This window comes from Propithecus coquereli, unplaced genomic scaffold (assembly GCF_000956105.1).
Source record: "Propithecus coquereli isolate 6110/MARCELLA unplaced genomic scaffold, Pcoq_1.0 Scaffold126, whole genome shotgun sequence".
Classification (NCBI taxonomy): domain Eukaryota; kingdom Metazoa; phylum Chordata; class Mammalia; order Primates; family Indriidae; genus Propithecus; species Propithecus coquereli.
In genome coordinates, this window is record NW_012136747.1 from 5,627,692 (window position 1) to 5,643,441 (window position 15,750).

General features: G+C 60.3%; 1 protein-coding gene across 3 annotated transcripts in view; it reads left to right on the forward strand.

Moving 5' to 3' along the window:
• Positions 1-14,530, forward strand: part of TMPRSS6 (transmembrane protease, serine 6) — a 41,535-nt gene extending 27,005 nt beyond the window's left edge. For all 3 annotated transcript variants that reach the window (XM_012638046.1, XM_012638044.1, XM_012638045.1), the window contains exons 11-18: positions 6,962-7,107; positions 7,553-7,651; positions 8,545-8,658; positions 9,707-9,823; positions 10,017-10,185; positions 11,236-11,507; positions 13,048-13,184; positions 13,769-14,530. In XM_012638046.1, coding sequence (XP_012493500.1) covers positions 6,962-7,107; positions 7,553-7,651; positions 8,545-8,658; positions 9,707-9,823; positions 10,017-10,185; positions 11,236-11,507; positions 13,048-13,184; positions 13,769-13,927 — 1,213 coding nt within the window. In that variant the 3' untranslated portion in view covers positions 13,928-14,530. The remainder of the gene's footprint in view (positions 1-6,961; positions 7,108-7,552; positions 7,652-8,544; positions 8,659-9,706; positions 9,824-10,016; positions 10,186-11,235; positions 11,508-13,047; positions 13,185-13,768) is intronic.
• The last annotated feature ends 1,220 nt before the right edge of the window (positions 14,531-15,750 follow it).

Below are 15,750 nucleotides of genomic sequence, written 5' to 3' on the forward strand. Positions count from 1 at the left end.
GAGATCCCACGTCTAAGAGCAGGTGGGGCCCCGCCCTCCCCCCAACCCTGGGATTCTGGGGGAGACAGGCTGGATTCTAGTGTGTAAGATGCTTCACTTCTTGGCTTCAAAGTTTCGAGCATCCAGGATTCCAATATTGGAAGATGCTGAAACTGGAGGGTTCAAAGGCTGTTCCCGCTCACCAGCACTGACAGTCTGCTGTTGGTTGATCTTGCTCAAACGGATCATCCAGACAAAAGGCGACAGGGATTGACAATGCGTGCGCAATTGCCGCTTACTCCTTCGCAGGTCTTTGGCAATTTATTGGGGACTGCGATTAAAAGGAAGGAGAAGTACCCAAGGTGTGACCTAGGCCTGTGCTGTTGAGGGGTGACATGCTGGTGGTGTGACTTCAGGCCTGTGCTGTTGAGGGGTGACATGCTGGTGGTGTGACTTCAGGCCTGTGCTGTTGAGGGGTGACATGCTGGTGGTGTGACTTCAGGTGTATGCTCTCTGGACAGCAAAAGGCATCCTTTAGCTCATGGGGAGCATTTCTCGGCATGGCTGCCCTGGTCCTTCCTGAGCTCCCTTGGGGCCCCCTTGCCACCCGCCTGGGCTGACGACGGTTGGGCCCACCCGTCAGCGTCACCACGGGTGACCCTGAGATTGACCCATGATTCACAGTTCTTCGAATAATGATAATGTGTGTTCCTGCCACCCCTCCCCCCGCCCAGAGCTGAATTTGATATCTCGGGGAGTCCTAGGAAGGAGAGCGAAGAGTCTTGGGTCTGACACCCCCTCTTACCCCTTCCCCTGGAAATTCCGTCTGCCAGAGGCCGGTCCCAGCGCCAGGGGCGCGGCAGCAAGGAGTTAGGAGCTGGGCTCAGGGACTCGGGTCACTGGCCCAGCAACCTGGGTGGTCAGTGGCATCGTTCCCATTTCCCGGAGGAGGGATGGAGGCTCAGTGGGAGTAGGTGGCACCCAGGTGGGTCCACAGCTAAGGCCTCTCCCGCACCCATCACCAGCCACAAACGGCAGGACACAGGACCGGCCATACCATGCTCCCCACGGGAGAGCCTCCTCCTTCCTCTCTGATGCAGCCGGGAGTGGTCGGGCAAGGGTCTGGGGCTGGGCTGCCAGGGACTCCGTGAGCTGCCCTGGAGTAATGACAGAGGGTGTTTTCAATGTGGATAGTCTTAGAAGGAATGCCACCATGGTGGTGGGATTTTAGGCACTATGACAGACTCCAATGGGCTTGGAGGGGTCTCTCCCAGTGTCTCTAGGCACCATCGAGCTATAGAACGTGTGGGCTGGACTGGTCACAGTGCCCAACCCTCACCCATTTGCAGGCGGGGAAACGGGCCTAGAGAGGCTAAGGACTTGGCCTCTTGTCCTTGCCTTTTCTGCCTCTAAGTGGTGAGGATGGACTTCGGGGTGCAGCCAAGTGACAGGTGGTGGGAGGGTGAGGCCTGGCAGGACCCGGCGGTCCCACCACCCCCTTTCTGAGCCTCCCCGGCCTCCTGGGGGCTGGAAGATGCTCAGAAATTTCTGGCCGTCTGGCTCTGAGTGGAGCTCTGCATGCACCCCTTCCTCGTCTGTGAAACAGGGGGGTCAGGCCAGCCCAGGGCCCCAATCTTTTACTGTTAACTTGTCAGGAGGACGTTGTCTGCCAAACAAGTTGTGTTTGTTAATTCCTAGCAAAACGTCATTCCACTCAGGCTGGTGAGGCAAAAAGAGCCTAAATGTCGAAGCCACATGGACCAGGGTTCAAAACCCGGCTCCTCCGCTCCCTGCCTGGGCGAGGACTTAGCTCTCCTGGCTGCAGGCGGCTCTGGAAAATGGGCATAAAAGAGATCCCTCCCCCCGGGAAGACTAAATGAGGTAATGGGTGGGGACACTGGCCCGTGCTGGCCCGGAGGAAGCGCAGCGCCCCGCATTAGTGACCGGCTCTCACTCCGCGCCAGGCAGGCACACGCTAAGGGGTTTGCGGCGCCAGCTCCTTCAGCCTCAACAACCCAGTGAGGAGGCGGCTGCTTGTGCTGCCTTCATAGACCAGTGAGGGACCTGAGGCACAGAGAGGCGAAGTAATTTGCCCAAAGTCACCCAGCTTGTTGAGCCAGAGCTGAGCCCAGGCAGCAAGATCCAGAGTGCACGTCTGTGCGTGCATCCACGCACGTACGTGCACGTGAGCGTGCATGTGTGCGAGTGCAGTGCTCACACCGTGTGGACTCCTCCCCCAGAGCCCCTGCGCAGCCCCTGCCAGCTGTTGGCTCTCTCGGTCAGCCGAGGCATTCCCAACCAATCCGCTGGCATCCCCGCGGGAGAATCGACACTTTCTGTGGCTCTCCCGCCGGTTCGAGAGCAGCCCGCAAAGTCCCAGCCCTGTCTTCTCGGACCGTCTTTAAGGATCCGGGGTCCCCAGGGGGATAACCGCGTCCTCCCCCCACCCCTCCAGGCTCCTGCCCATGTCTGAGCGTGGCAGGGAAGGCAGAGGTGGGGCCTGCCAGCCCTGAGCGCCGGCCAGTTTCCTCTAGTCGTCACCGCTGGTGATAACGATCATCCCATGCAGATACTGGGAAATTCTGTGAATGAGCATGTGTTGGAAATCTGCTTGCGTGGGTGGCAAAGACATGAGCGGTCTGGGTAGGGGGAGATCTTCAGGCGCGGGGTTTAGGGGGGAGGGCGTCTGAACCCTCAGGTGCCTGCACAGTGACCAGGATAGGGCCCGGGCACCCTCCACTGGCTGGGCACCCTTGGGCCCATCGCCCAACTCCCCAACTCCTCCGAGCCCTTTGTGCCGGTCCCCACCCCGACCTCCCTGAATTCTACCCAGCTTCTCCCAGGCACTGGAGGGACTTGGCCTCATGAGATCCGGCCACCAGCTGCTCAGCGTCACAGAAGCCACTCTCTGGGCACGACCGCAGCTCAGGCTTCCCCCTTTCCGGGAACCTGCCTCCCTCCAGCTTCCTCTCCTGTGACGTCAGTCACTGCTCTTGTGCTCTGCCCAACCATTTCCAGTCACTCCCGGCCAATGGGGACAGGCAGAACCACGGGCTGCCTGGCCTGGCTGTGCGGTGGTCCTTGTGCTCCCGGAGCCCCTGGTGGCCAGCACCGCCTGTAGCCCAGACGCTCACTGGGCACTGCCAAGGGCCGACGTCCTGGGGCTGGCGTGCAGAGGTGGAGCTCCAGCTCTGCCCAGGTGAGCTCACAGCCTGAGACGTCAGGACCATGCTTTCAAAGCAGTCGTTTTGTTACGTGCGCCTAAAACCTCCTACAAGGGAGACACGGTCGCCCTCTTTTACGGACGTGAAAACTGAAGCTCACTGAGGTTGAGCCGTGTGCCCCAGGTCACACAGTGTGTACTTGTGGCAAAGCCGAGCTGCAAACTCAGCTCTGCAACGCCAGGTCCGGGGCTCTGTCCACCGCGTCAGATGCCGTCCTCCTCTTTTCTTCAGTGCTTGCCATCTCTGGCCCCTCTTCCCGTTCAGCCTGTCCTTAGGAAAGGGCACGCAGACGTGCATTCATCCCCCACCCACCCGGTTTTCCTTCCTTCCTTCCTTCCATCCATCCGTCCATCCATCCAGCACTTCTCAGATTCCTCCAGGTAGACTTGCTGATCTGCAAGACGGTTGACAGGATCCCTGAAATCTCCCCCAAATCCAGAGAGGGGGGAAAGCAAGGCAGGCCACGTGATGCAAAATGTGCCTTCAGCCGTTCAGCACTTTGTCGCTGAGATGGGTGGGCATCACAGCTGTCAGACTGCTGGTGCTTCCTGGAGGGGGCTTGGGGGGAGCACTTGGTGGATGGGAGGAGTTGGAGAGCCAGAGAATGTGCACCCCCACCCCCCTGAAGGCTCTGCGGCAGGAACCAGAAACCTGGATGGGCCAAGCGGCTAGACCAGCTGGAAGTCCCGAGAGCGGGATGCGTAGGGAGGGCGGGGAGAAGCAGGGCCGCCCGTGCCCCGCCCGATTAGCTCCAGCCAGTGTTTTCGGGGCTTCTTATTCTTCAGGAGGAGCAAGACTCTAGATTATTGTGTGAAATCAGCTGGAAACTAAATTAAACATAATTTTTTTGAACACTGCATAGACTAAACAGATCATCTTTAAGTGGAGTGACTCAGCTCCAATCGCTAGATTGCAGCTGCTGCCTTGAATGCCTGTCTGGCCCCTCCAAAGGCGAGGTTCGCCCCAGGAACTCCAGGCATCCAAGCGAGAACCAAGCGCTGCCCGGCCCTCCAGAGGCAGGCTCCTGGGTACGAGGTTGAGCCTTGTGGGGTGATTCTGGTGTTCTTCCCGGAGCCCAGCAGAGAGAACCTCCCGTGGGCAGGTGCTGGTGCCTTAGACATCCCTGCCCACGGCTCGGGGTGACTGCGCAGCCCCCACGCAGTTTCTGCTGGGTCGAAGCGTTCCACTCGCCTCCCTCCACTGACGCTGGTTCCTTCCCTGGCTCTCCGGTTTCTGTGACTGTGTGGGGACACCCCCACCCTCAGGTCCCTGACCTCAAGTTTGTTAGGGATTCACTGACTCCTCATGGCCCCGGCCCAGCACTTCCCAGTTTCCCAGCCTGAGTCCCGTCCCTCCCACCCCCACTTCCTGGGGCTATTCTTAGAGGAAAACTATCCACAATAACTTCAGAGGAACAACAAAACCCACACTTGCTTAGTTTTAAAGGGCACGAAGGGCCAGACTTGCTCAGGGGCACCCCCTGGTGGTGGCTCGGCCCACCTGGGGCAGCGCGGGGCTGCGGGAATCTTGGCCTGGGGCAGGGGTTCTCCAAATGTTCTGTCTCAGGTCTCGTTGAAATTATTCAGCACCTTAAAGAGTTTTTGCTTATACAGGTTATATATCTGTATTTGCAGTATTAGAAGTTAAAACTGGGAAAATTTATTTCTTGGTTTTTGTTTTTCTCCTTGCAACTTTGATTCTTTTATTTCTTGGGATTTTTTTTTGTTTATTTAAAACTGGGAAAATTTAAAAATATTTATTAATTCCTTTAACATAATAATAAGCCCATTACATTGTAACATAAATAACATTCTATGAAAATTATTTACATTTGCCAAAACTAAAAACCATTTAGTGACAAGGGTACTGTTGTTTTACGTCTTCGTAAATTTCTTTAAGGCCTGGCTTAACAGGCCACAGCTGGACCTGTGAATGCGGAACTCGCTTGGTCACAATATCACGCATCGTGTAGCCTCTGGAACACTCCACGGTAACCTTGTGAGACGGGGAGGGCAAAAAAGGCAAATGACATCTGAGCATTACTAGGACAGTGAGCTTTGGACCCCAGGACTGCACTTTGAAAACCGCCGGTTGGCGTTAGGACACGAACATAGTCACCGTGGCCAGACAGACCTGCGGGGAGGCCGGAGTCCAGGCCAGGCCCTGGGGCACACGTGGGATGTGAGGGGCTCAGACCCGGAGCCCCCGTTGCAGTGTGAATGGGGCTGTCCCCCGCCGAGCGGGCTGGGCGAGTTCTCCTGCATCCTGAGGCCAGACTCTTGCACCCCCTCGGCTCTTGCCCTCGTGAACCTCATCTGTAAAGTGCGATGAAATGATTCCTCCCTCCCCGGTGGAACCTCACCACCCCTGTGCAATGAGGTCTCGCGATGCTGCCGCCGATGAGGGAGGGGCCAGCCCAGAGGCCCAGCCCCAGCCCCACCCTCAGGATGTCAAAACCACCTCAGCTCATCCTCAGCTGCTCATTGACTAATTGATTGACTAACTGATCGAAGTGTTAAGTGCTTGCCGTGTTCTAGACGTTCTGAGCAAGCGCCTGTGCCCTGGGAATTAGGTTCCCTGCCTTGTGGGGTGCTACACCTGTCGTGTGATGTTTCCACCAGGCTTCTGGGGCATTCCGCCTGCTGTCTTGGCTTCCTTCCACTTTCTCTGCCGGGGCATTTTCACTCTCTCTGGAGATCCTTCAGCCGGTGCGCTGGGTGTGTTCCCCATCTGCTACGGCGTTCCTATTTGCTCTGCGGGGGTACTGCCTGCCCTGTGGGGGGCATTCCTACGAGCTGATGGAGCTGTCCCCATCTGTTCCGCAAGGGTGTCCCACCTGGGGTGGAAGGGAACCCTCAGCTGCTGTGTAGGGAGGGTCCCACCGTGAAGGCAAGCCCACCTGCTCTGTGGGGGAGGTGCACCCAGATACTCTGTGGGAGGAGCCCCCGGACCCCCACCCGGAGACGGAATGGCTCCTACCTGTTCTCTGGATGTGAGAGACAGTCTGCCTCTGCGTGGAGGTTCTTCCACCTGCTCTGTTTGGACAAGAGCATCTTCTTGGGGGGGGAGCTGTTGTCCCCAGGGATATGAGGGTGCTCTCGTGGCTGGAGTGGGGGGTACCGCCCCAGTGTGGCCATGCATGGAGAAGATGCTACTGGTCCTGGGAGAAGGTCCTTCCCTCGAGCCCAGAGGGTCACAGGGAGACCACCAGGGCTGCGGCGGTGTCTCAGCAGGAGGGACAGCGCCCGAATGGGGAGTGCCGCTGCCCCCCATCCCACACCAAGCACAAGGAGAATGACCTCTCCTGTCTACAGAGTGGGCCAAAGACACTGCTGACGCATCGAAGCCTTTTGTCATATCCAAGGTCAACAGAAATAATAATTTTCCCTGTTTTATATGAGAGAAAAGTGAGGCTCAGAGAAGGCCCCTGACCTGCTAGAATCTCACAGTTTCCTAGGGGACTAGGAGTAGAATCCAGACTTTGGATGTTATCCCACAGGCAATAGGGAGCCATTGAAGGTTTTTGAGCAGGAAAGTAACATAGCTAGGCTGCTTTCTAGAAGATGACTCTGGGGGTGAGGGGTGAGCAGTCGCTCAAGGGAGAAATGAAGACAGGAGGTGCGGGTGGGGGTGCGGCTCCCCGTTCCCCTCTGGCTGCCCTGTCCTTGCCCTGTCTGTGCACAAGCACCCGGGCTGTGCCTTCCCTTGGGCCGGGAGATGAGCCAGCATGGCCCTGAGTCGTCTCTGATCGTCCCCAGGCTGTGTGGCCTGCGCACCCTGCAGCCCTACGCCGAGAGGATCCCCGTGGTGGCCACGGCCGGCATCACCATCAACTTCACCTCCCAGATCTCCCTGACGGGGCCCGGCGTGCAGGTGCACTACGGCCTGTACAACCAGTCGGACCGTGAGTAGGGGCTGGCTGGGCGCCCCCGAGCCCCTGCAGCGTCTCTCTGCCTCTCGCCACGCCCAGAACCAAGGGGCCTGTGGGCAGCTGCTTGTGGGGCTGGACGAAAGCAGTGAGAGGGAGCATGTGTGCATGTGTGAGCATGTGTGTGCGTGTGCATGTGTGTGCACAAACACATGCAGCTTTGTGTGTGCCCACGTGTGCAAGGCAGTCACACGGGCTCGCAGGTATACACGTTCATGCGTAGCCGTGTATGTGTTGTGCATGTGTCTGAATATGTATGTCTGCGTGGACTGCGTACACGGGTGCCCAGAGACAGGTGTCTGTGGGTACCTGATCACGCATGCGTGAGCACGCATGTGCACATGCTTCTTCATGTGTTTTCACGATTATGCGTGTCCCAGTGGCGCCCTCCTTGTCTCCACCATCTCCTGTGGTTTCCTAGCTTGCCCCGGAGAGTTCCTCTGCTCCGTGAATGGACTCTGCGTCCCCGCCTGTGACGGGGTCAAGGACTGCCCCAATGGCCTGGACGAGAGAAACTGTGGTGAGCGGCCCACCCAGCCCTGTCCCTCCCCACCTTCCCTGCTGAGCAGAGCCGCGCCCCCACATGCAGGCCCCACTGTCAGCACCCAGGAAGTGGGGGTCTCTCGCTGTGCGGAGACAGCACGAGGAAGCACAGAGCGGGAAAGTGGCCTCGCCAGGACTGCCCCATGGGGCAGTGGCAGGGACAAGGCGGGACCCAGGTCTCCCGACTCCCAGCTCGGAGCTTCTCCCCACCAGGCTACCCCCCTGCCTTCTGTCCTGGAAGCCCTCCAAGAAGGAACGGAGCGGGTGAGGGGAAGGGGACGGCTGTTAGGCAGGGATGGGCAGGCCCTGGGCAGCCAAGGAGAGAGAGAGAGAATCCTTTAACTCCCTGCCTTGAATGGGGCCTGGTCCCCTCCACTCCAGGGGCTCAGACGGGGAGCTGCCAGCTCTTACTGGAGTTGCTCTCGACACTGCCCAGCCCTGGGAGAAGGGGCTCAGAACCCCCAGAACCCTCTGAACCCCGGCTTCTGGCCCCTAGAGCCACCACTCAGGCAGGAGACAGCCCCTTCCTTGCCCCGACAGAGTTTTAAACACACGGGAAGAGACGCGGGAGGGAGAGATGTGCCTGCCGGGGGTCCTGCCGCGGTGCTGGAGGGGGCGCCTCGTGTGTGGAAACTGAACACCTGGCTCCAAGTTCTGGCTCGGCCAGGCCACCTTGGAAAAGTCACTTCATCTCTGTGTCCACCAATGAAACGGGGTGCCCCACAGGGTCGCTGTGAGACGCAGGCGTGAAGCGGCTGAGAGACAGCTGTGACTGGTGACGTGCTGCACAGCGCGCCCTGTACGGGCACGGCCAGGTCCCTCCGATTCCTCCGGCTCCCTCCCACCCGCCTCCTCCGTGTCCCCACACAGTGTGCAGAGCCACATTCCAGTGCCAAGAGGACAGCACGTGCATCTCCCTGTCCCGCGTCTGTGACGGGCGGCCCGACTGTCTCAACGGCAGCGATGAGGAGCAGTGCCGGGAAGGTAGGGCGGCCCGGCCGGAGTCGGGCCTGTGCGTGCTTCTGCAGGGGTTTCTGCCTTCACGCAAACTCCCACCAACCCCCCCGTGCCTGCGCCCGTAGGCCCATCCCTCCGTCTGTCCATCTTCTGGTCCGATCACCGTGTCTCCACTGGTTCATACATCCACTCCCTTGTCCACCCTTCCACTGACCTGGCCAGTCACCAGGCTCCGTAGCCACTGAACTGTCAGTCTACCCGTGTACTGGTGTGCCCAACTCCCCGTCCGCTCACTGTTCATCCATCCATCCGCCCAGCCATCCACTGACCTCCCGGCCACCTGTTTCTCCACTGGTCCTTTCACCCATTCATTCATCCATCCTTCCAGCTGCTTGCCCGTCTCCCTGCTGGACCATCCATCCACCATTGCTTGGTCTGCCCAACCTTCCGCCTGGGTCCATTGTTCTATGCATCCGCCCACCCATCCTTCCAACTGACCAATACTTGCAGACCACCCAGGGATAGGCAAGGCGGGGTGAGGAAGTGGGAATAGACACCAGAGATGTGGTCCCCGCCCTCCGGGGGGGTCTGTTATTAGGAAGATATCACGGGACACTCTCCTGAGCCAAGGGTCTGGACATCATGTCCAGTAGTGTGGGGAGGTTGGGGGCAGGGAGGCTGATAGAGGGGGGAGGCTTTTTCACTGGGCCTTGACAGAGCTGAAGCGTAAATAGGCAAGAGGGAAGGACGCCAGGCAAAGACCAGGCTGGCGAGAGCAGGGAGAAGGTGGGCAGCCGGGGGCCGGGGGCACTGCCACGCTGAGGGGGCAGCCTTAGTCTGAGGGTGTCGGGAGCCCCAGGCTGAGAGGGGGGCACAGCCTTACTCTCAACGCACCTATTTTGAGTGTAGGGGACAGTGGGGGACATGGCCTTTTAGGAGACCCTAAAGGAGACTCAGGGGGACCCTTCGGTGTGATCAAGAGACCCCTCCCCAGTCACCTCCTGGGCTCTTCTGGCTCCATCTTTCCTTGGGGCTCAGAGACCCACCTTCTGTGCCCTGCACCCCTCCACCCCAGGGGTGCCCTGCGGGACATTCACCTTCCAGTGTGGGGACGGGAGCTGCGTGAAGAAGCCTAACCCGCAGTGTGACGGGCGGCCCGACTGCAGGGACGGCTCTGATGAGCAGCACTGTGGTGAGCCGCGCTGGGGGTGGCAGGGAGGAGGAGCCACAGCGGGAAATCTCACCGTTGGTGTCAGTCTCTCTTTGTCCTGGCCTCTGCCCCCCTCTTTCCCTGTCTGTCTCCATCTCTTTCCTTTGCTCCTCCTCTGTCTCTGTCCGTCTCACGGGCCTTTCCCCACCTCCTCTGTCCACCCTGCCCCCCCCAGACTGTGGCCTCCAGGGCCCCTCTAGCCGCATCGTGGGCGGGGCTGTGTCCTCCGAGGGTGAGTGGCCGTGGCAGGCCAGCCTCCAGGTTCGGGGTCGACACATCTGTGGGGGGGCCCTCATCGCCGACCGCTGGGTGATAACGGCTGCCCACTGCTTCCAGGAGGACAGGTGAGACGGTGGGATGTGGGCAGGGAAGGCCGAGCGGGAGGTGCAGGGAATCTGAGCTCTTCACAGACAGAGGGATGGGGGTGAAGAGCCCCCAGCCTGGCTGCCCGGGCAAGGGGTTCTAGGCCTGGCTCCACCATGAACGCGCTGTGTTCCTGGACACGTTGCCCAACCTGTCTGCAACCTAATTTTGGTATCTTACTTTAAGTGGGGTCAGTGATTCATTCATTCGTTTACCCATTCATTCATTCAGCGGTATCTGTTGTGCTCCTGCTACATGCGAGGGGCTGTGCTGGGGATACAGTAAAGGACAGAGCTGCCCGGCCTGGTCATGAGCCATGCTCCCCCCACGTGTGACTGAGCCGACAGGGTGTGGTGGGCAGGGCCAGGAAAGCCCCCAGGGGACACCTCGTCCAGCCCCATGGCCATCTTCCCCCCCCCCCCCCACCCCAGCCAGTCCCGGCTCCAGCGCCCACCCCTAGCAGAGGCCAGCTCCCTTTCCTGCCCCAGGCAGGGCGCTCTGACCACCTGCTGTCTTTAACCCATCCCCGGCTCCCTGCCCCGCCCTCAGGTAAAGAAAGGCCTCAAGGCCGCGGCAGACCTGGCATCCAGGCTGCGGGTCCCTCCTGGTCCCCGCACACTCAACTCCCACCCCTCCCCACGAGAGAGCTCAGACAGCCCCAGTCTGTAAAGCACACAGGAAAAAAAAAAGAAATATTTGTCCGGGCCTGGCACTGTGCTAAATTTTTTACATGGTTTTATTCCCAAAAACATGAGTAGAAAATGCTACTCCCATTTCACAGATGCAGAGACAGAGGCCTAGAGAGGCACACGCGTCTATCTAGGGCGTGATAAAGATGGGGTTGGACCCAGGCAGGCGGCCTCCAGTGCGGACGCTGCACACTGTGCCCCCAGCTGCGGCGGCCTTCGGGGGGAGGGGTGGGTGGGTGCGGAGGACAGTGTCCCAGGCGGGAAAGCTGGCCATCGTGAGGGTCCCTGGATGGGCAGAGGCGGCCACGCAGCAGGACACCTTTCTCCCATCCCTGCCCCCAGCATGGCGTCCCCAGCACTGTGGACCGTGTTCCTGGGCAAGGTGTGGCAGAGCTCGCGCTGGCCTGGCGAGGTGTCCTTCAAGGTGAGCCGCCTGCTCCTGCACCCGTACCACGAGGAGGACAGCCACGACTACGACGTGGCGCTGCTGCAGCTCGACCACCCCGTGGTGCGCTCGGCCGCCGTGCGCCCCGTCTGCCTGCCCGCGCGCTCCCACTTCTTCGAGCCGGGCCTGCACTGCTGGATCACGGGCTGGGGCGCCCTGCGCGAGGGTGGTGAGCAGGGGACTGAGGGAGACGGGGTGCAACATCTGGGCGTGGAAGGTGGGGCAGGGGCCTGGGACCCAGCCACCGGCCCCTCTAGTCCTGGGATTCCACTGGGCTGGATTTTACAGAAGAAAATCGCCCTTTAATACGGTCCATAGGCCCCCGCTCCCTACCCTTCTGGCTCTTCCCTTCCTCTGGAAGGCATTTACGGAGAACCGGGGTCACAGACATAGGTGAGGCAAAGGGGCAGGCCAGGGACTCCACACCCAAGTGCGAGCTCCAGCCCTCTGCACCTTGGGCAGCCAGAGTGGAGGCTCTTAATTATTAGCACTTTCCACATCAAGGGTGGATTTTAGGGGAACACGATTGTATATAATACACCTAATAACCCTGGGGCGGGTATTACGGCCCCATTTTATGGATGGATAAATCAAGGCTCAGAGACATTTAGTGGTTGCTCAAAGTCACACAGTCAGAGAGACTGGGGCAGAGACCGGAACCCAGGGCTGCCTGCCCCCAGAACCCTTGCTCTTTCTGCTCCAGCTCCCAGAAACAGGGGTCTTTCCCCTTCTGGCCTTAACTGACCAGAGCTGGCTGTCCCTGGAGGCCACCTAGCAGCCCTGGGAACACAGGCTCGGCCAGCATGACTGCGGCCACGCCCCACAACCCTCATGGTGGTAGCTTGAAAACTGTGTAGGGCGATTTGCAGTCTGGAGGCAGCAGGACCACAGGGATATTTTAAAGATGGGGAAAGTGGGACTCAGGAAAAGTGATTTGTCCAGGAGGATGACAAACAGTCATCCCCGGCAAAGCAGGGATTGGTTCACTCACTCACTCGTTCACTCACTCATTCATTCAGCAACACATTTGTGAGCACCTACTATATACCAGGGATCGAGTTGAGCACAGGGGATAACAAGATGATGAAAGAACATTCTTGGGGGAGACAGTCATCCCCCGGAGGGATGGCAGGAAGGACAGGCAGGGCCTTGCAGGCCCCCAGAAGGATCTTGGGCCAGGAGTTCTCCCTCCTACCTGCACTTTAGAACCACCTGTGGGGCTTCAAGAAACACGCCAATGCCTGGGCTGGCCCAGCTGAATGCGGTCAAATCCCTGGCTGCGAGCAGGCGTCAGTGTACATTAAGGCCCCCCAGGGGATTGTGACGTGCGCCCCCATGGAGATGAGCTGCGCTGGACAGTGGGGGCTGCTGAATAGTTTTACGGGGACCGCGAAGGGGTCAGGTGTGTGCTTTGGAAACATCCCCAGGAGCAGGGGACAGCCCGCTGGAGCCCAGGGGTGCAGGAGGGAGGGACAGGAGGTTGGGGAAGACCCTAGTCCTATAGGCTTTGGCCGGGGGCTCTGTCACCATGAACCACGCAGAGAAGGAGCCAGAACGGGTGACTCAGGTGGAGGGGCAGACTCAGGCCTAGTAGGGGCAGGGTGGGCACAGCTCCTGGGGTGCGAGGAGAATAACGGAAGGGACAGTGGGGGGCTCCTGGCCACCCTAGACCTTCTCATCTCTGCCCTCTGCCCTCGACCCCACGGCAGGCCCCACCAGCAACGCGCTGCAGAAGGTGGACGTGCAGTTGATCCCGCAGGACCTGTGCAGCGAGGCCTACCGCTATCAGGTGACACCACGCATGCTGTGCGCCGGCTACCGCAAGGGCAAGAAGGACGCCTGCCAGGTGACTCCCCTGAGGTGTGGGCGAGAGGAGGGAGGGTGACACTCACATCACCCAGGGCCTGGCCCTTCACTCACATCTGCCTGCTGAAGCCTCCCAGCCTGCCAGCCAGGTGGCGATGGCCGTCCCCACTTTACAAAAGAGGAGACGGAGGCTCAGAGAGGATCAGGGCTTTGCCCAAGGTTGCAGGGCCACAGATCAGAAGAGAACCTGTGGTGGGCAGGTCTTAGGCCCAAACCCGGTTCTGCTTCATGCCCACCCTGGCACTTGGCCCAGGGTGACACAGCAAAGTGGACGGGGGGAGGAAGGGAGGGTGTCAGCCACAGAAGGAAGGCAGAGGTAGAGCAGGGGCGTGGGGACATGCGGACGCACTTCTGCGAGAGCCAGGACACGCTGGGGCCAGGCGGGGCTGGTCTGGGCTCTCTCCATTTAGCAGGTGCGGGGAAAGCAGAGCTTCAAAAGAGGACGTGACTTTCTTGCACCCAGCAAATTCCCAACAGTCAGGACTGGAGCCCCCACGTCCCCTTGTCTGGAAGGGGCGGTTCCCTTGCCCTAATGCAGCCCTGTCTCCTCTCTCTCCCTTTCAGGGTGACTCGGGTGGTCCGCTGGTGTGCAAGGCACCCAGTGGCCGCTGGTTCCTGGCAGGACTGGTCAGCTGGGGCCTGGGCTGTGGCCGGCCCAACTACTTTGGCGTCTACACCCGCATCACAGGTGTGATCGGCTGGATCCAGCAGGTGCTCACCTGAGGAGCTGTCTCTGGACAGGCGGGCCTACCTGCTGGGCTCAGAGCTCACGCACCAGGCAGGGGCAGACAGGCCCTATGGAGGCAGGAGGTGGCATCCTGTCCCCACCCTGCTCCCTGAAGTCTGCTGCAGTGACGGCAGGAGGAGGGAGCAGGGCCCTCCACTGGTGGTCGAGATGTCCTACGGACCCAGGCCCACCAGTCCCGGCTGGAGGGGTTCACATCCAGCGCTTCTGTCTCCCAATCTCTCTCCTCCCTCCCCTTCCTGCGCTGCCTTCCGGGGAGGTGGTTCGACAGTGCTGATGCTGGCGTCCAGGTCCCCAGCGCAGAGGCTGCTGGGGCAGCCCGGGCCGGAGAGCAGACGCCCGCCTATGGAGCCCCGGGAATAACTTGGGAGGTGGGGGTGGAAGGTGCCCCATAGAGGGGACCCTCAGAGCCCTGGAGACTGCTGGGTGGGCCAGCTGCCACCGTAAGCCAAAGGGTGGGGAAGCCCTGGCTCCAGGGTACCTGCCCCACCCCTACCTGACCTCTGGGCCTTCACCGCCCACTCTCCCCTGGCAGTGAGATGAGCCCAGCCGCCCTGGGGAATAAAGCCGCCTGACCCACAGCTCTGCTGCTGGAGTTTCAGTGGGGACCCGGCACCAGCCTCATGCCCTTGACTGAAGCAGACCCTGCCTTCTGCTCAGCCTATTCCACCGGTGTCCAGAAGGCTGGGTGGGGTCAGTAGAGGCAGGCGTGGCCACTGAGAGCTGCAGCCTCCAGGGCAGCTACCCAGATCCCAGGAGAAACCCCAGGAAGGCAATGGTTTGGGATCCTCAGGTCAGAGTGAGGGACCGGTCCAGTGATGGGCTCTTTCTGGAACCTTGGGAGGAAACGGGCTCAGAGAGGGGCAAGGGCGTCCTCATGACGGCACTGGGGGTTAGGAGTGGAGGCAGTGTGGACCTCCTGGCTCCCTCCAGCCTGACACTCGCTCCCTCTGCATTCTTTGAGTCGTCTACTGAACAAGCATTTCATGGGCTCCCACTGTGCCAAGGACTGTTTAGGGCCACGGATTTGAACACAACTTGGCCCCTGATCTCAGGAGCAGGGGGAGATGAGCAAGCAGAGGGGGGTTTGGGGGGCACCAGGAATGTCAGGGAAGGCTGCCTGGAGGATGTGAGACTTGAGCTGGGCTTCACAGGTGGCCAAGGCGGGGAAGGGCATTCCAGACAGGAGAAGAGCATGTGCGAGGCGCAGAGTCCCAAAAGAACGTGGCATATTAGGGGAGAGCAGGTCATGTGTTTGTTAGAGCAGACGTCGGGAGGGGAAGGACTGAAGAGGAATTCAGAGGGGCAGACTGAGGCTGGATGACAAGAAGCCTGGAGCTGAGCTGAGGACTGGACCCTGAGTGCTGCGGGGAGCCACGGAAGGCTCTAGCAGAGGAGTGACACAGTGGATTCTTATCTCAGGACCACCCACGGACACCAGTGTGGAGGGGGCTGCGGGCAGAGGCCGTCAGGGAGGAGAGGATGGGGCCCGGACCGAGCTGCGCGGTGGGACGGACTGGAGGCTTCTCAGGACGCGGGGTCACCAGGACCTACGGGGGCAGTGGCGATGGAGCCAGGAGGCCAGCTGGAGGCGGGGTGTGGACCACTCTTTCTTGAAGCTTAGCTGGGAGAAGGAAGAGAGTGTCTCCGAGGGGGACCCAGACCGGAGAGGGGAGCTGGGACCTGTGTGGGGGTGGATTTGGTGGAAGGGCAGTGGGGACAGGGAGAGCCCCAGCTGGGTCCTGCCCAGAAGGGATGGGCCAGCTTGGCGGGAAGGGGTGTGCAGGACGCTAAAGCTGCT